This window comes from Emydura macquarii, unplaced genomic scaffold (assembly GCF_026122565.2).
Source record: "Emydura macquarii macquarii isolate MOO-44397 ecotype Brisbane River unplaced genomic scaffold, CSIRO-AGI_Emac_v2 contig_2292, whole genome shotgun sequence".
NCBI lineage: Eukaryota > Metazoa > Chordata > Testudines > Chelidae > Emydura > Emydura macquarii.
The window spans coordinates 3212773-3231929 of NW_027132429.1; the positions used below are offsets into that span (position 1 = coordinate 3212773).

A 19157-nucleotide genomic window follows, 5' to 3' on the forward strand; every position below is an offset into this window, starting at 1 on the left:
AGGAGCAAGGCCCCGTGTCCCAGCCCCAGCCCCGACCCAGCCAGTCCCCCGCCCTGGGCCCAGATCGCAGCTTTGTGCCCTATTTTCTGCACACGAGTTCTCCCGTTCTCTAGCCCTGCACTGCGCCCAGGAAGGCTCCGTGGCACAAAAGCCACCCCAGGCCCAGCCCCACTGCAGCCAGGGGCCGGAGGCACTTACGGTAAAGGGAGATGTGTGCAGTCACCGACTGGGTATCACTACCATTGATGAAGTAACACTGAGGGGTGGACGCCCACTCAGTGATATCGACGAAGTAGACGGCCACCCACCCCGATCCACTTTCACTTTGGGCTTTCCTGAGCGAAGTCTCCAGGCCGCCCCTGCAGCTGACATCCCGGCACGTGGAGCTGCAGTTTATCCAGACGGACCCTCCGTGCTCCACCATGGGGGCTTCCGGCCAAATGCTCACCTCGAACGAGCCCTGCATGGCCCCTGAAACAGCAAATGCACACACCTGTCACGCGGCACCGCCGGCGTGATCCAGCTCAATGGCACTGAGAAAACAGAATGTCAAACCCCCCAGCAGGGGAGAGAACCCAGGAGTCCTGGCTCCCAGCCCTCCCCCACTCTAACCACTAGCCCCCACTACCCTCCCAGTGATTCTATAAGAAGGCGCCTTCGTTAACAATGAGGGAAACAAATTAATGTAGCCACCTCACTGTCGGGCCGGACACGCACCCCCAGGGCAGCCAGGTCCCGCTGGCGTTTCACGGGAGACACGCAGGGCTCTGCTGCTCAGCACCTGAGCCGTGGGGTGCAGCTGGGGGCACTTACCTGGGAGCAGCAGCAGCAGCAGCGCCAGGACGTCCCAGGCTGAGCGATGCTGGGGCCGCCGGGGTCTCATGGCTGCAGAGAGAGAGCAGAGATGGGGGGAGCTGGGCTTGCGTTTCCCGTTGGTAACGTGGGGCCTGAGCCCAGCCCACTGCAGTCAGTGGGCGTCTTGCTCCCCGCGCTGGCTCAGGCCCGCGGGCTGTAAGGAAGAGACGGGCTGGTGGGGGCTGAGTCGCACTCACTGGACGAGCAGTGACGGCGCACAGGGACTGGCGGGGCGGCTCAGCCAGGGCCCCTCTCGCTGGTGTCTCGTCTGCAACGGAGCCTGGGCCCAGCTGAGCCAGTGAGAGAACCCAGGAGTCCTGGCTCCCAGCTCCCCCCTGCCCCCTGCGCTCTAACCACTAGACCCCACTGCCCTCCCAGAGCCTGGAAAAGAACCCAGGCGTCCTACCTGCAGTGACAGTGGTGCTGGGTGGAATGAAGACACGAGCAAAGGGTTCCCTGGCGGGGCAGCGACACCACCGCGCCGAGGAACAGGCTCTGAGTGGTCTCAGGGCGGGGTTTGGGGGGGCTGGATATCTGCCTTTACAGCACTAGAACAGTGCCAAGCACGGGCGGCGCAGTTAGGTGGGACGGGTGCCTGGCCATCTGCTGGGCGAGATAAGGAACCGGCTCGGGGAGCCCTGCGCTGGGGCCTGCCCGGGGCGGGGTGGGGCGCTCCTCACAGACGCCGCTATCCACCCTGCCCTGGGGGGTGGGGGAGGTGCACCCACAGGACATGGAGACCGACCCCAGCCAGCGCGTGCGGCAGCCCCGGGGTGAGGCCGTGGCACACAGGCCGGCCTGCCCGTGCCCTGGGCAGTTACTGGGGCGGTGACGGGCGTGAGATTAACGCCAGCTCCGGGCAGGCTGCATGCATTGCAGGGCAGCGCCGGCTGCAGCAGGACGGGCAGAGCGGTGCTGATCTGAACAGTGCCCTGGTGAATCCACCCGCGGCTGCTGCGGCCCCGGGGGGCGAGCGGCTGGGGCATGGCCTGGATCCCCTGGGGCAGCGTGTCCCCCCCAGCGCCTGGGAGAGTCGCCGTTGCTCCAAGCGTCGTTGTGGAAGGGTTGCTTTGCCGAGCTGTTGGCTGCTGGGGTCAGGCTGAGGAACGGCCCTCGCAATGCGATGGCTCAGGGCAGGGGCGGCCCACGGGCGCTAAAGGGCCATCGGAGCCTTTTGTCCTGGGCTAGCCCCCGGCTGATTATTTGATGCCCGGCGGGGAGGTGCCGCTCCCTGCGTAACCGTGGCGTTTGTGCACACACCGGTGCCTAGCCCCGGCACCACGCCTGGCTGCACAGCTCAGCAGCACCCACCGGGCAGAACAGCCCCGGCTTTCCTGCCAGCCCCGACGCATTCTGCACGCAGCTGGCTCCCTGGGGGATTTAAACCCGCTGCGCCCCTGTGGGAGGCCTGGCCCCTAATTGTCACCTCCCGCCCCCCCCAGGCTGATTCTGGCGTATTGAGCATCACCTCTGCCCCCTCGTTCCTGGCTAGGGCGCCAGCTGCTTTGCCCTGCAGCACCCCACTGTGGTCAATGCCGTTTGCAACACCCACCCTGGCCCCACTGACAGGGCCCCTTCCCCAGCCTGCACAGCTCCCGCGCCCCGACATCACGTCAGACCCGCTGGGCTGTGCCTGCCTTGGCACAGGGACATGTGACCCTGAGGCCTGGCAGTGCCAGCTGGGGAGTCCCCCGGTAATAGCCCCCCCCCCGGCAGGCCCGTTAATCACGCCAGCGTGTCTGTGTTGTCACGTACAGCGCCCCTTTCTGGGGTCAGCGTTTAGCATCACGATGCCCCTGGCCGACAGGGCCGTGCTGTTATCCCACCGCAGTGGATGGGGAGACTGAGGCAAAGAGAGAGCGAGAGACTAAGTGACGGGGCCCAGGTCACACAGGAAGCTGTGGCAGAGAAGGGACCGGAACCTGGCCTGAAGTGCAAGCTAGTGCTCTAACCACTAGACCACCCATCCACTCTGCTAGCCAGCCCTTCCTGGGTGGTGTGCCGTCCACCACCACTGACATGCAGCCAGCTCTGGGCTGGAACGTGGCAGCTGTTTCCCAGCTGCACAGAGACACTGCTCCGTGGCGCAGCGCCGGCCCGACTCCATGGAAACACCCCCCTTCTCCCCCCCCCCCCCCCCGGGCACGCCGCGAGCCCTCCAGCTGGCCAGCGCCGGCTTGCTGCGCTAGTCACTCGGGGCCCGGCAGACTCCCAGGCCAGGTGCCATCCCAGCCTGGCGAAAGGGGCAGCGCAGCTGGAGTGGGGCTGGGGGCAGCTGTGGCGTGAGACACGGGGTCTGTGCACTCAGCCCAGCGGGGTGGCAGGGCTCTGTAGACGCCGAGCAGGCCCCGGGGAGGGCGTGACCCACACACAGAGGCACCATCGCAGTGTGGCAGGGGTGCAGCTCCCCATCCCACCATGAGGGGACGGTGCTGGTGCGCTCAAAGCTGCCTGGCAGCGAACAGACAGGCTCATACACCTGAGCCTCCCCAGCCTGGGGTCAGGACACCTGGGTTCTATTCCTGGCTCTGCTGGGACGTGCGACGCTCCGTGCCTCGGTTTCCCCTCCCGCCCTTCCTCTGGTTAGAAGGTGAGCCCTTTGGAGCGGGGCCTGTACCGCACTGTCTCTGTAGCGCCCGGTCTTGGTTGGGCTCAGTGCAGCGCCGGGCACGACAGGGCCTCGATATCGCTGGGGGCTGGGCAGCGCCGGGCACGACGGGGCCCTGATCTCAGGTGTGGCCTCTGTGTAATGCCAGCGCTCCCGGCGAACGGTGCCCGCTTGCACCCGTGGGGCAGGTGACGTGGCAGCGACGTGCCACCCCCGCCCCAGGAACCAGCTGGGGATCTGGCGGGTTCCGCTGAAAATATTTACACCCTTTATTTGCAGAATAAACAACACTGCAGTCAGCCCCTCCCCCGCCCCCGAATATTTACACCCTGCTTCTCTCGAGCCGAGCTGTGCTCGGGTCCCCGTGATTTTCGCTCACGGCTAAATGCGGGTGGAAAATCTCCCCATGTGGTAAAACGCCCCTTGCCACAGGCCTTGGCGCTGGCTAGGATTCGTAGTGCAGCGCCCGCCAGGCGTCCCGGTCCTGGGCCAGGGCAGCGTAGAGCTGGGGTCTCTGCCTTGCAGCCGGTGCCATTTATACCCCAGCGCAACAGGAGCCTTCGGAGCCGGGACGCTGGCCGGGCTGGGCCAGTGCTGGGAGCTGCGCCTTAGGCCGGGCGCCCGGCTGCTGTGTCTGACTCGCCGGCTGTCGCATTGTGCTAGGGAGGCAGTTTTCCCCCAGGTCGGAGGGGCAGGGACCTTGGGGGTTTTCCCAGCTTCCTCTGCAGTGGGGGGAATCCCCTGCCGCGGCCTTGGGCTCTCCGGTTCTCTGCCCCTGGGCTCCTGAGGACTGGCCTGCTTTGGGTTAATGAACCTCTGGGGGCTCAGCACAGGGGGGCAGGAGGCCAGACGGGGGGACCTGGGGGGGGCCTCTGGCCTTGAACGCTAGGATCGGCCACATCAGTGACTCTGGAGAGGAGACGAATCAGAGGCGATGGGACCAAAGGGGCTCAAAGAACACATGGGCTGGAGCAGGGTCAGCGGCGGAGCGCTGATCTCGGGGTCAGTCTGGAGGGACGCTGGGCTCTCTGTGGTGGACGTGACGGAGCCAGGGCCTCCCTTCGCACACCTCACACCCCCTTTGCACGCGTGCAGATGGCAACACACGGGCAGGCAGCAGAGGCCTGAGGCCTGGGAAGGCAGGGCTGGGCTGCCCAAGAGGCGGAGGGCCAGCTCTCCAGGGGCCCAGCACCCGCCGTCAGGGGTTGATTCCCAGAGCCAGCTCCCAGCAGCACCTCCAGAGCAGCCAGGGTTGCCAGCCAGCCCCTTCGCGCTGCCCCTGCACCAGCTGATCTGGAAATCCTGCTCCCGAGACGTGCTCTGCAAAAGCCGACATCCCCGCGTCCCCGTGACGGCGCCGGGGCCGGCTATTTCCCAGCCCCTTCAAAGCCACAAACAAGCCGCGTGGTCAGAGAAGCCCCAGGGGAAATTTACCAGCACGTTGGAACCTGTAACACCCGAATCGGTCGGTTCCCCCTGCAGCAGGGGCTCTCCCGTGCTCAGGTCTCCCACGTGGGCGCCACGTGGCAGCGATGGGGGATTGCCGCTTCCAAAACCAGGAACTCCGGTAACAGCCTCTCTCCACGGCCGGCCGGGGACTGCGGAGGGCGGTTCCCGCCATGCCAGGCCGGTCTCAGCCGCGGCAGGAGATGGAGACCTGGCGTCCCCGAGTCCGCGCCATGGCTGGAATGAGGCCGAAGCAGGTGGCGAGTGGCCGCAGGGGCTTGCGATTCCGCGCGCTCCACGACCCCTCTCAGCTGCCCGGGTCTGACGATCCCAAAGTTCCTCTCGTTAGTGTCGAACCGTTTTCACACTGACCCCGGGGGGGTCCCTCTGTCACTTCCCAGGGCGGCAGCCCCCCCAGCGGGCGCAGAGCTTGGCTGCGGCTCACAGGCGCCGTGCCCAGCGAGAGGAGGAGACGTGGTTCCAGGAGGCCGTTCAAGCCGGTCCTTCCCCGCGCACGGCTCAGATGTAGTGTCAGAGGCGTTTCCTGCTGAGACCGGGGTCTCCCAGCCACCTGCTTCCCAGTGGGGCAGCTCTCAGCTGCACCCAGACGTTCCTTGAGCCAAGCACATGGGAGATCCCAGCCCCCTGCACGTCCTTGGGGTGCCAGCCCCCCTCCAGTCACCCCCTCTCGCTCTCCAGAGAGCAGCTGCTGTGTGCAAAGGGGGGCCCAGCGCCCCGACATAGCGTCCAAAGAACCGCCAGGCTCTTGGTATCGCCCGGATTCACAGCAGGGCAGTGTGCAGCATCCCAGGGGTTAACGGGGGCCTCTCCCTGGCCCCCCTGCAGCGTGGGGAAGGGGCAGAGCAGCAGCTGGGAGCTCCGGGGCTCCGGGTCCCTGCAGTCCAGGCCTAGACGCTTTGCTCAGCTTCAGGCGCCTTCTGTGCGTCCCCGTTCTGGCACAGCTGCGCCTGGTCGTCTGGCTTGCCCTGCGCCTTCTGTTTCAGCCGGTATATCCGGATTCTCCGCGAGCGGTAGTACAGCCACCCGGACACCCCAGCTATAATCCCGACAATGACCAAAGCCACCGGGAGCAGGATCGGCAGCAGGAGGTCGGGATCCGTGTCTGTTAAAGGAGGAGGAGGAGGAGGAGGAAGAGGAGATCAGCCTATTGGGTAGGGCAGGGGGCCAGGACTCAGGACACCTGGGTTCTACTCCCCTCAGCCCCTGGCCTCGGGCAAGTCACTCACCTGCTCAGTGCCTCAGTTTCCCCTTCCACCCTTTGTCTGTTTAGCCAGTGAACTCTCTGGGGCAGGGACTGTGCAGTGCCTGGTGCAACGGGGCCCCGATCTCGGGTGGGGTTTGGGCAGCGCCCGGCATGACGGGGCCCTGATCTCAGTCTGTGTTCCCCCATAGCACACATCATTAATAGGAGAAGGAGCTGGGACAGCGATGAACCCAAATACCGCCAGGCTGCTGGACCCGTCCCCGCTCGCTCCGGGGCAGGACGGACACTAGGACGCACCCCCTGGCCCAGCCTGCAGAGCACAAGAGCCGGGGCTGGAAAGGCCAGAAAGGATCACTGGGGCAGAACGTCAGGCCAGACGACAGCTGCCAGATGCCCTGTACTGAGCCCCTCCCCTGTGGCTTTGGGGGGACATGGGGTTCCTAAACCCCATTGGAAGTTAGTGGGATTTAACCTAAGAGACCTAATCACTTGTGCTCCTAAATCCCTTTGGTGCTTTTGCAAGCCCACCCTCCGTGTCACCTGCTGGGTTCCTAACAAGGAGAATCCACCGAGGGCCACTTACATTCCACCCGGACGATCACCTCCCGCGCGACCCAGCCATGCACGTTGGAGGCCCTGCAGTGGTAGGTCCCGGCGTTCTCTCTCCTGACCCGCCACGGCACCCCGATGTCAGAGCGCACCCCGTCCTTCATGCACACCACGTCCGGCACTGGGTTGCCCCGCGCCCTGCAGGAGAAGTTTTGCTGCGTCCCCTCCTCCCAGGTCCGGTTACTGGGGCAGCTGGAGTTGTCCATCCTGGGCCCATCTGGAAGCGAGGGAGGAGGGGAGGAGGTTGGTTAAGCTGCCCAGTGCTGCATAGCGCCAGCTCCTGCCCACCCCTGGGTGCTGCAGAGGACGGCAGCTTTCCCTGGCCACAGCCGCTGCCTGGCTGGGCTCTCCTCACTGGCACCCAGAGCCGGGCAGGAGGCCCTGTGTGCCAGGCAGCAGCCTCTGCCACGGCTGCCCCGTGTGACCCGGGCCTGAGCCAAAGCCCGTTAAAGTCGCTAGAAGGAGCTCGAGGCCTCAGGTTCCCCATCTGTAAAATGGGGCAAGAGATTCTTCCTGCGGCTGCCTTGTCTAGTTAGCCTGAGAGCACGCTGCAGGGCCAGGACGTGTCTGTGCAGCGCCTGGCACAATGGGGGCCCAGGCTCGGTCGGGGTCTGTGCAGCGCCCGACGCAGTGGGGGGCCCAGACTCAGTCGGGGTCTGTGCAGTGCGGGGCCCAGGCTCGGTCGGGGTCTGTGCAGTGGGGGGCCCAGGCTCGGTCGGGGTCTGTGCAGTGGGGGGCCCAGGCTCGGTCGGGGTCTGTGCAGTGCGGGGCCCAGGCTCGGTCGGGGTTACCCTAATGCTAATGACAGTCGGTCCCAGCCCACGTCTCTGCTCTGCACAGGGGCAGCCCCCCAGGTTGCGGCGCAAGGCGAGTCGCTGTCCGAGCTGATGGGCAGCCAGCGCGCTGGGAGCGGGCGGCCGGCCGGGCCGAGCGCCAGGGTCAAGTCCTTGGCGGAGGCACTGAGCCTGTGGGGGGCTCAGCTCCCACCTGTGGGAAGGGGTGAGGAGGTGGGGGGCTGCTGGGACAAATGCGTTGGAGCGTGGCTGGCTCGGTACTGCGGTGACTGGGGCCGGAGGGGCACCTGGTCCGGACAGACCTCGGCCTGGCGCTACTCACAGTGGACGCTGAGCCGTGTCCGCGTGCGTTTCATGAATGAATGAAGCTTTGTTTCACACGTGAATTCCCGTCCGTCGTCTTCCTCGCGAGCCATCAGCTGGAACTGCACCTGGGGCCAGGCGCTGGAGGCCAGGACCTGCTCGGTGTCGCTGAGCTGGAGACGCCCGCCAGCGGGCTCCGTGTCCGAGGAACGGCACGTGACGGTCACGTTGTTATTAACGAGGGTCTGGGCCTCATTTACCTCCAGGACGGGCTCCGGGAGACCTGCAGGGACCGAGACAGAGCTGCGTTCGAGCCAGGCTGCGCCAAGGCCCCACTCCGAGGGCCACTCGCTGCCTCCCGGCAGGACGGTCACTCGAGATCAGGAGGGTGAGCGGGTCGAAGCCAGCTCTGGGCCAACACCCAGATCCCATGGGAGTTAGGCCCAGATCCCATGGGAGTCAGGCGCCTAAATGCCTTTGAGGACCTGGGCCCAAATACCTCCTTCAAGTTGCTCCGTGCATGGACTGGTATCTAAATCCCTGTGGCTCCACCCGCCCTTCCCCACCAGCGCCGGCAGGCGAGGTCTCGGTTCGCCAGCAGCTCCTTGGGACACCAGAAAGGTGCGGAGGCTCATGGGGCAGGGTACGATCCTGCCTCTACCTAGCGGGGGCAGGCCTGAACCCAGGCTCAGCGCGGTGGAGGGGGTGAGGGGACTCGGGGGCCTCGCGCTCCCTTCTCTGGGGTGGCCGGGTGCAGGAGTTGCGGGAGGAATCCCCTGGCCTGGCTACGCAGCCGCTCAGACCAGATGTTCAAAACAACCCCCCCAGCCGGGGTATCTGGGTCTCCATCTCCTGGGGGGAGGGGGGAAGGCGTCTTTCTTGGGGTTTCCTCTGCAGCCGTGGGTGCTGGCCCGTCCGCAGCAGGAGGCCGGGCTAGATGGGCCGCTGGGCCGCTGCGCTCCATCCCTAGGAAGGAGGTGACGGTTGTCGGGGTGACGCTGGCTCAGTGGTGGGAAGGGGAGCTCGGTCGCAGACCCACGCAGGTGACGCCATTCCCCAGGGGGCAGGGAGGGTTACGGTGCTGCTGGGACCGTGGGCAATCGGGCCGGGGGGGCTGAGCCCTAAAGATTCAGCCTGAGAATTCAGACAGCAAGTTCAGAGGAAGGAAACTGACGTGAACCGAGATCGGGCCAGCCTCTGCGCCAGCCCGGCCACCGGGCAGGCATCACTCGCCGAGCTGCCCCACGCAGCCGGAATCTCTGCAGGCCCCGCCTGGGCACAGCCGGGCGACCCCCGACACTCACTGTAAACGAGGACGCTCGTCCCTGCGGATCTGGACACGGGCCCCACGGACACGGTGCAGTTCAGCTCACGCCGTCCCAGTGCCTGGGACTCCACCTCGGCCTGGGCGGTGGCCGCGTCTCCCGACGTGGTGACGGTGAAGTTCACGTGCTCTCCCCCAAAGGACAGGTCGAAGTGGGCTGCTCCCGCGGGGAACACCCCGGCCACTCCACAGCGGACGGTCGCCTTGGTGCCCACCTCTAGATAACTGGAAGTTTGGAGCTGGGGCGGGGCTGGGAAAGCTGCAGCGGGTAGAAAAACCGTCCTGGGGCCTTAGGGAACCAGCAAGTGCAGCCACTTGGGAGCCAGCCCAGGAAATGCAGAGACATGGCGACTTCGGGGGCTGGGATGCAGTTGGCTCCGGCTCTGACTAGCAGCCTGTTTATCTAGCCCCACGCTGTTCCCCCCGTCTAGTCCTCTAGCCCCATAGCGTGTCTCTCTATCCCCCACTTCCCCTGTCGCTATCTTTCCACACCCACACCCCTACGTTCCTGGCCCCGTTTCACACCCTGTTATCAGCAATGCCCCTTTAGCAACCCCGGGAGCACCCCATCTTCCTCTGCTCCGGCCAGGCCAGGCCGGGACCCGAACTGGAAGAGGCGCGGGGAGGGGAAGATTGAAAAAGGGGGAGAAAACGTCACCCCGAAGGGGAAGCAGGGGCCTGGCGCCGTGAGAAGCCCAGTCCCACAGCCCCAGCACTGGGAAACCGTCACCTCCGGCTGGGTGCTGCGGGGAAATCTGTGCTGCGGGATGAGACAGTCCACCCCTAGGGACTCTCCCTCAGGTGGGCGGGTGGACAGCAGGGTGTCCCACCCCGGGGTCAGACACTGCCCTCGGTCTTTGGCCCCCATCCCCAGCGCTTTGGCATGTCCCCTTCTAGGTAGGGCATAGGCGTGGGGTGGAATCTCTTTAAATAGCTGTGAGCTGTCCTGGCGCTCACTGTGTTCAGGGCATCAGAACCAGCCACAGCTGCCGTGTGTAACTAGCAAACAGGGACCGGCCGTGGCTCTCCTCACTCTGTTGTTGTGTAAAGAGCAGGAGCCGCATCAGTCTGCCTTAGGGGAGCTCACAAGGGGTTATCCCTGGAAATCTCGGCTGCCGGGGAGAAGAGATCCCAGCCCCCAACCTGGGACTCACGACAACGGGCCCAGGACAACAGGGAATCCATCCTGACCGGGGAGCATTCGATGCCCTCTTTGTGGGGGGGACGTCGGCAGGAGGTGCAGGGAGCTGGGCAATCAGGCAAAGCCGGTGGGAGCCTGGCGCTTTGGCGACGCATGCAACGGTCGTGTCTCCCCAGAGCTGCCAGCGCACGGAGCAGTATATCTGTCGCACGGACCAGTGTCTCTGCGCACGGAGCAGTGTCCCTGTCGCACGGAGCATATGATGCGGGAACTCACCATAGACGCTGAGCTCCTGCGCGGTGGAGCTGCGTTGGAAGAGGGACCCATGCGGTCTCAGATCCAGGGCTGCGTGGCAGGTGACCTCCTGCCCGTGGTCCTGTTGCCGAGGGATTATCTGGTAGGTCACCGTGATGTTGTCGGCTTCGCTCTTGGTGTGGTTCTGGAACATCTCCGTGTACAGCGTCTGTCCCCCCCGGCGGAGGGTCACGGTGAGGTGCCTGACAGGAGCCACGCTGAGAACCCGGCATGTCAGGTTATAGGCCCGGCCCAGCTCCAGCTTGGGGAGCGGCTCCAGCACCACCTGCTCCGGCGCCCCTGGAGCCAGAGGAGGAGGAACGGCCGGTTGGTGAATTGGATCCGTTAAGACCGGGCTGCTGCTGAGAACCTGGAGGTGAATCCCCCGCGCCCCAGCCAGGCAGAGCCGCAGGGCCAGCTCCCCCCTCCCCTCCGTCTCGCTGACCGGCCAGCAGGAGTTCCTAGTGGGCAGGGGGTTAGGGTGTGGATGCCAGTGTTCCTGGGGGGGGAAGGGCCCGGTGTGTCATTCCCTGCCCCCCCCGAGTCACTCAGTCCCTGCCCCGGGGCCAGACCTGCCGGCACCACCCAGAGGAGCAAGGCCCCGTGTCCCAGCCCCAGCCCCCGACCCAGCCAGTCCCCCGCCCTGGGCCCAGATCGCAGCTTTGTGCCCTATTTTCTGCACACGAGTTCTCCCGTTCTCTAGCCCTGCACTGCGCCCAGGAAGGCTCCTGTGGCACAAAAGCCACCCCAGGCCCAGCCCCACTGCAGCCGGGGGCCGGAGGCACTTACGGTAAACGGAAATGTTTGCAGTCACCGACTGGATTTCACTACCATTGATGAAGTAACACTGAGGGGTCGACGCCCACTCAGTGATATTGACGAGGTAGACGGCCACCCACCCCGATCCACTTTCACTCCGGGCTTTCCTGAGCGAGGTCTCCAGGCCGCCCGTGCAGCTGACATCCCGGCACGTGGAGCTGCAGTTTATCCAGACGGACCCTCCGTGCTCCACCATGGGGGCTTCCGGCCAAACGCTCACCTCGAACGAGCCCTGCACGGCCCCTGAAACGGCAAACGCACACACCTGTCACGCAGCACCGCCGGGGCTCACAGCCGGCAAAGCAGCAAGCAAGACGCACAGCACAAGCGGGTGAGCTCAGAAAACCAAACCAGGCCCCTGGAGCCCCCATTTCCCTGCCAGGCAGCGCTGGTGGCCGAAGTGCAGGGTGTTCTGGCCGGACACGACGGGGACGAGAGCAGCGACTGCCACGTGCGTCCATCGCCCCTCGGTACATCCCTGTGCAGCTCTGTCCCTGGCGCTCGCTCAGCGGGGCTGGCTGCTGGTGGCTCAGCTCCTGCCGTCCCTGCACCCGCCTGGGCGGTGGCTTCCATCCATGAACGGGGTAACGAAGCTTCCTCCCTGTGTCCCTGTGTCGTAGCTTGTGTGCACAGCTCCCAGCCCAGGGCTGCAATGGAAATAACCTCCCGGCAGGGCCTCTCCTCATAAGTCCTGTGCTCCAGCCCCTAATCATTTTTGTTGCCCTTCGCTGGACTCTCTCCAACTTGTCCACATCCCAGGGCTGGCCTGCAGCTCAATGCCGCTGCCTTTGTATGCTGCAATGCCCCTCCTAATGCAGCCCAATATGCCATTGGCCTTCTTGCACACTGCTGACTCATAAGTGTCCCTTGGGCAGCTCCGAGCCGCTGTTACTCGCCGGGTGCTGGGCGACCTAAGGCCACAGTGTCCCCATCCTCAGATCATTAATAAAGATGTTTGGTAAGTCCCAGGTTCTGTTTGTCCTTTCATCCAACCCATACTTCTTTAACTTGCTGATAAGAATACTGTGAGAAACTGTATCAAAAGCTTTGCTAAAGTCAAGGTATATCACGTCCACCGCCTTCCCTACATCCACAGAGCCAGTCACCTCATCATAGAAAGCAATCAGGTTGGGAGGCTGTTCCTGATCACCTTCCTCTCTTCCAAGTGCCTTAAAATGGATTCCTTAAGGGTGCAGGGATTGAGGTGAGGCTGACCGGTCTGGATCCTCTTTCCTCCCTTTTTGAAGATGGGCACTATATTTGCTTTTTTCCAGTCCTCAGGGACCTCCCCTGTTGCCATGAGCTTTCAAAGATAATAGCCAATGGCTCTGAAATCACCTCAGCCAACTCCTCAGCACCCTCGGGGAAGAGCCAACTCCCTCAGCTGGGGAGCACTTTGAACCTGCAGCTTCCAGAGAACCATTTCGAACAAGGGACTTTTGCCAGCCTTGGTGCTAACGAGGCCACAATCCTGCCCGTGGCGCCCCTTTACCGGGGCGGGAGGGGCACCACAGTGTCGTACGCTGGTGCGTTGGGGTGGCGATATTTCCACAGGAGAGCCAGGAGAACACCCCCAGCCTCCAAGCCAATTATCCCCCTGCTTTCTGTGCAGGTCACAGTGAAATTGGCCTCATGCTCCACACCCTCGTGTCTGCAGCTCCTGGCGCGGGGGGGGGAGGAGGGGGGGGGAAGGGAGCCTGTCCCTTGCGTCAGGGGGTTTAGAGCGAGGTCTGCAGGCTGCTTTGGGTTCAGGCTGCTCTGCCACAGGCATCCCACCAACCTGCCATTTCCTGTGACTCAGCCGTTTGCTCTTACAGACAAGGGGTGGTTGAGGAGGGGGGACTGCCTGGCCTCTGGGGTAGCCCCACGGGCTGGGGACGGGAATTCCACAGAGCAGGGAGCCTCCGCTGCAGACTCTGCCCTCGCTTGCACAACATTTCTCACACAACACCTCCTCTCAGCGGCTCCCCGGCCCCCGCCCCTGCTGCAGAGAAGTCAGGGTCAGAGCCTCAGCTAGTGGGAATCAACCCTAACCCTCCACTTCAGTGGCGTCATGCTGATTTACACCACCGGGGATCTAGCCCATAACCTGAAATTTGCAATGACACAGAATCAACAGAACGGGCCCAGAGCGTCCCTGGTGCAACCCTCCCGCGGAGCACGGTGCTGCGCAGAGGCTGGGTTTGACAATCACGAACAGGCTGAGTTCTGCGTCCTGAGCCTCGCAAAACCAGCTGCTGATTCCAGCCGGGGCTGAAGGGTTCCTGGTGTGCTGGGCGATGGGGAGCCAACGCCACTTCATCAGCCTAACGCACGGGGGGCAGACGCCAATCTCAGCGCGACCCGGAGTAACGCTCGAGGAGGGCGGGGCAGACCCAGATTCGCAGCAGGGTGGGTGCACACGAGCAGAATCTGACTCATGGAGTCTGGAAACTTTTACACACACACACTGGATACACACTGGGGACTCTCACACACACACACACACACACACACACACACACACTGGGGACTCACACACGCACTGTATACACACTGACTCTCTCACACACACACACACACACACACACACACACACTGGGGACTCACGCACTGTATACACATACACATATGGGCCTCACACCCACACCGACACACTGGGGATTCTTGTGCACACACATTGTATACACACACATACATACACACATTGGGGACTCACACACTGACTCACACACCCACGCACACACTGGGGACTCTCGCACACACACTCTGTATACACACTGACTCTCTCTCTCTCTCACACACACACACAGACTGGGGACTCACACCCACACCGACACGCTGGGGACTCTTGCACATACACATTGTATACACACACTCTCTCACACACACACACACACACACACACACACACACACACACACACACACACACACACACACACACACACACACACTGGGGACCCACCCCCACACACTCTTCTGCTCCACGAGGCACCCAGCCAGCCCCCCTCTCTTGGGTATCGACCCCCAGGTCCCGCCTGCTCCAGCTCGGGGAGCCCGGGATGGGGCGTCTGGGCTCTGGGCAGGTGCCAGGCGCTGAGGGCTGCAGGAGAGGTGACGGGCCAGGCTGCTTACCTGCCAGAGCTGCCAGGGCGCCCAGGAGGCAGAGGAGGACAGGCTGAGCCATGGTGCTGAAGATAAACCCTTCCTTGGGGCACAGGCGGTGGCTAGGTGGATGCTCCCTGCTAGCAGCGCTGCTTGCCCTGCACTGAGTGACTGAGCCAGAGACAGCTGCTTTATTGACCCTGCTTGCAGTTCCCGGAAGCCCTGCGCTGGGTGGGGATTTCCAGCCTTGCTCTGGCTCAGGGACTTTTGATTTTCTAACCCTTTCCAAGGCGGGCTTTCCCAGGGAGCAGCTCCAGCCCCCAGACACGGCGTCCCCCGGGGAGCAGGGGCTGGCCTGGCTGGGACTGAGCCCTCACAACTGATTATCTGGCAGCAGAGACAATACCTGGCGCGTGTCTTGCCCGCACTCCAAGGGGTCCCAAGCCAGCCATGTCCCGCTCCCTGCCCACACGCTGCGCCAGGGCCTCATTTGCTATGGGACCAAGGGAGCAGTGCCCCCCCCCCCCCCCCACCAGGCCTTGGTTCCCCCCGGTCTGACTTTCCATAGGTCTGTCTGTTCCACTCTCTGTCCCCCCGCCCGCCCTGCCCGGTCCCCCTGCCCCGTCACAGGGATTGTTCGATTCTGACACAAATCTCCTCACCCCCGAAAATGCCGCCCAGCCCTCGCTGCCCCAGAAATGCGGGGGAGGGCAGCAGCCTGCTCAGCAAAGGCCGGATCAAACCCCACCGCGGGGGCTGGCGCCTGCGTGTGATTTTTGGAGCCCGGCTTGAGACTCTTTAAAGGGGCTGCTTGCCAGAGGCCTGGGCTTGGCGCTGGCCAGGGACTTTCTGGAGCGTCTGGGTGGGCACCCAGAATCAATCAGCCAAGCACCCAGGCTGGCTGCCTGCAGGTCTGGGGTGCTCTTGGCTCAGACAGCTGCTGTGGCTGTGGTTATTTATTTCTTAGAACAGCACCAGCGGCTCTGCAGACCGAGGGGCCATTCTTCCGCAGGCTGAACAAACAAAAAAGAGAAGCTAATCCTGCCACAAAGGGCCTGTGTGTGCACGCGCGTGCGAGTGCGAGTGCGCAGGCGTGCACGCCAAGGAAGGCAGGCAGCTAACCTTTTCCCACTGCGGGTCACCTTTAAGCCAGCCCCCTTCACACTGTTTGCGGCCCTGCAGCTGCTACATCCCCTGCCTGCTTTGCTCTGCACCGGGCGCTCGTGCTGCAAACCCGGGGCAGGGCGGAGGGCGACTGGGAAGAGAGGTGGCGTCGCCACGGTCTGCTAGGGATGGCGCCGTGTTTGAGGGGTTGCTCAAGGGACAAACGAGTATTTATAGCAGCACGTGCAACACTTTCAACTCTTCTCTGCGGCCAGAGGGGCAGGAAGAGCGAGCGGGCGGCCTTGTGTGACGGAGCCACTGGGATCACGCTCTGGACACCTCTCGACACAGCCAGGCAGGACCTAGCGCTTCAGAGGGGGTCTGCCCCTCGGGTCTCCCCACCCCCGCAGTCATCTCCTCCATCTGCACTCGGACACCAGGAACTCCCCCTGTGGGACCTCCCTCCTTGGAAGGGTCCCGGGGAGCCCCTCCATGCCCCCAAAGGGCCGGGCACTCCCTTGCAGCCAGAGGCGATTCCCAGCCCACAGGGGAGTCGGGGGGCTGTTAGTTCTCGGGGTCACAGCGCAGAGACTTTGCCAGCAGCATAACTGGGGTTACAGCAGCAACCCCCTGGGGAGCCCCATTCTCAAGGCTCCCTCCCTGCCAGCCCACCCCAGCCCCGTCCCCCAGCCACTCGCCTGACCTTTGCCTGCTTCCCGGGCGAGGTGGCCTCTCCTCGTGGTCACAAGCTGCTGCGGCTGGTTGGACCAAGGCAGGGGGTCCCGGCCAGGTCTGCGGACGTGTGGCTGGGGGGGTGGGGGGAGGCTTCTGCCCTCCAGTGGCCTCTGCAACGATCACACACCGGGTCCCGTCACCGAAATACATGAATAACACATGGGGGGAAACTGAGGCACGCAAACAGCGCTCAGAGAAAACCCCCAAGAATAGCCCCACTTCGTCACACCTTGTGGTCAGGCTGCTAGGCTGGGGCTCAGGGAGCCAGGAATCAAGGCAGCCCCCGAGGCCCAGAGCAGAGCCTGACGCCGGGCTTAGTTTGTAAGGAAAGAGGAGCCTGGGCACAAGCACTTTTTTTACCTTCAGAACTGAGGTGGCAAACACAGAGGTGCCGGGGCTCAGGCCTGGCACAAATTAAGCACTGCCTGACCCCCTTCCCTTCCTCCCTCAGCCTCTGCTGCCCATCACCCTGCGTCCTCAGCCAGGTCCTCTCCGCCGCCTACACCAGGCGCTGGGAGCGAAGCAAGCACAGGACCTTTGTTTCAGGCCACCCGGCCCGGGACTTTTCAGGGGCCCTGCTCCTCCTTCAAAGCAGCCACCTGCCACCCAGCTGCCCCCTCCATTCTCACCAGCCTCTGCCTGGCATTTCTTCCATTTATGGAGAAGGGTCACGTCAGGGGATGCCTGGCCCAGGCGCTGACACACGCAGGGTTTCACTTCCTTTCTCCAGGGGGAACTCGCTGGCATCCTCAGAGTCGTTCCCTCGGAGAAGGAACAAACCCAGCCTGAAGGGGACCGGGGGGCGGGGGAGGGCGGGGGTCAGAAACCCTGCACCTCAAAACCAGTACTTATTAGGATTTAAAACCAAGCTCCTGACCATTGTGATCATCCACCCCCACCCCCCTCTCAAGACTGTTCTCCTACTTCCCACGCTGCTCGCTAGCTGAACTCCCCTGGTGCATGCTCAGCTCTTCCCTTCCTGGTGTGCTGCTGTGCCGGGACAGTCCAGCTGCTGCGCTCCACCCCAGAGGTGACTGCATTTCTGTTGAGGACAGGTTTTCCAGAGAGCTCAGTGCCCATCTAGGCACCAAAACAAGAAGCGTTTTCAGAGGTGCTCATTGGGTGCTGGGTTCTTGCCGAGATCTGGTCATTAGCATCCAAACATCCGGCTGCTTCTTTAGCTGGTGAACTGCAACAGAGCCAAATTCAGCCCTGGCCGCGGGTGCTGAGCCCCTGGGAATCTGGCTGTGAGCTGCTCTGAAATGTGGTAATTAATGAGCCCAATTCTTCTCTGCTACAGCAATGCAAATCCAGAGTGACTCCACTAGTGTCAATGGAGTCAGGCTGGATTTGCAGCGGTGTCGCTGAAGGCAGGATTCTGCTTGCCCAGGGCTTTGGGATTCCCCAGGTTGAAAGCTGCTAGGGAAACGGAGTGTGTTATTGCTGTGCTATACGCCTGGGCTGCTGAGACCCTGAGCCGCTATGGGGCAGAGCCAGCATGGGGTCCCCGAACATCCACCCTCAAATTCCAGCCGTCACCCGCCTGGGCCGCGTGGCTTTCCCTCCCCCGGCGGTTCCCCAGCACCAATGGCTCTGTCCCTTGGCCGGGTTCCCAGATCCGGCCCTGAGGCCAAAGCATGGGATGTGCCAGAGCCTCCGAGTCCTCCGGGGTCGAGGCGGGAGGTGGGGTTGTGGCCACGCTTGCAACGTGTCCTGTAATGTCCTGATGCACCAAGGCTGCTGCGTGGCCTTGTGGGAGCTGTATGGCCCCAGCACTCCCCACTCAATCCCGGAGATCGGCCGCCCCCACCCCCGCCTGCTGGGAGTGTGCACGTGACGCTGGAGCCTGAGACGTGGATTTAAACTTCCTTTGCCTCCCCTGCATTCTGGGCCCTGCTCGGTCCCTCGTGTCCACAGGGCAGCCTCAGGGCTGCTCTAATCACCAGCCGCTCCCCACGCATCCTGGGAAGCGCCATAGCGCAGCGTGCTTCCGCACTACTCCGACCTGCCCTAAAGCAGGGGCTGGGACCAAGGGGATTCGCGGGGGGCCATTTCCCCCTTGCTTCGACGCCCCTTTACTCTGGCAAAGTATCTAGCACCCTTCTAGAGCCTAGGCTGGCTTTCCATCCCTCCATCTACCCGTCCTCAGATCCTCCTGTGCGGTGTCACCCATTCATCCACCCCCCTCCAGCCGGCCAGCCCCAGACACTGCTCCCTCGAGCCGTTTACACCACCCCATCATCCGAGGCGCTGGCTGTGTCTCAGGCCCTGCAGGAGGCTGATCGTGGCTCCAGCTCCCGCCGGCTGTCGTCCCTGGAGGCTCACAGCGCTCGGGGGCAGAGCATGTCCTTGGAGCCAGTGGTGGGTGCAGGCTGGAGGCTGCCTTGCTCTAGGCCTCCTGAACCACTTCCTAACCTGCCCTTCCCAGCAGCCCGGCTGCGGGGCACGCTGGGCCCAGCTCAGCCCTGCTACGAGAGCAGCATCCTCTGTGCTACAGCGGGCTGGCGTCCGGCACCCCTGACCTTCACCCCGCTGGGCTGGTGCCAGGAATCCTTATCTGGCGGCTCACCGTGGCGTCCTCTCTCCGCTTCCTCACACCTTGACTCGCGCCACTCGCCAGGATTTCATGGGGAGCAGCAGAAGTTCCGGGCACACAGTGTGTGTTTCCTGTTTGCAGTGCTGGGCAGATCTCGCTGGCGGTCACTGGGGCTGCCCTGTGCCATAAAGGGGACAGGGTCGGTGCAGCTGGGTCCCCTGGCCCCGCTGCTAGTCTGCTGGAGCGGTTGGCCCCACTTTCCACCCCACAGCTCCAGG

At 63.7% G+C, this 19157-nt stretch overlaps 1 protein-coding gene across 1 annotated transcript in view; it reads right to left on the reverse strand.

The window, feature by feature from the left end:
* LOC137161249 (uncharacterized) overlaps positions 1-19157 on the reverse strand; it is a 57524-nt gene that overhangs the window by 17607 nt on the left and 20760 nt on the right. The window contains exons 2-11 of the mRNA XM_067560352.1: positions 11389-11661; positions 10582-10899; positions 9145-9423; positions 7860-8123; positions 6718-6960; positions 5824-6032; positions 4898-5146; positions 2611-2698; positions 814-885; positions 199-471 (exon numbers count right to left, since the gene is read on the reverse strand). Coding sequence (XP_067416453.1) covers positions 199-471; positions 814-885; positions 2611-2698; positions 4898-5146; positions 5824-6032; positions 6718-6960; positions 7860-8123; positions 9145-9423; positions 10582-10899; positions 11389-11661 — 2268 coding nt within the window. The remainder of the gene's footprint in view (positions 1-198; positions 472-813; positions 886-2610; positions 2699-4897; positions 5147-5823; positions 6033-6717; positions 6961-7859; positions 8124-9144; positions 9424-10581; positions 10900-11388; positions 11662-19157) is intronic.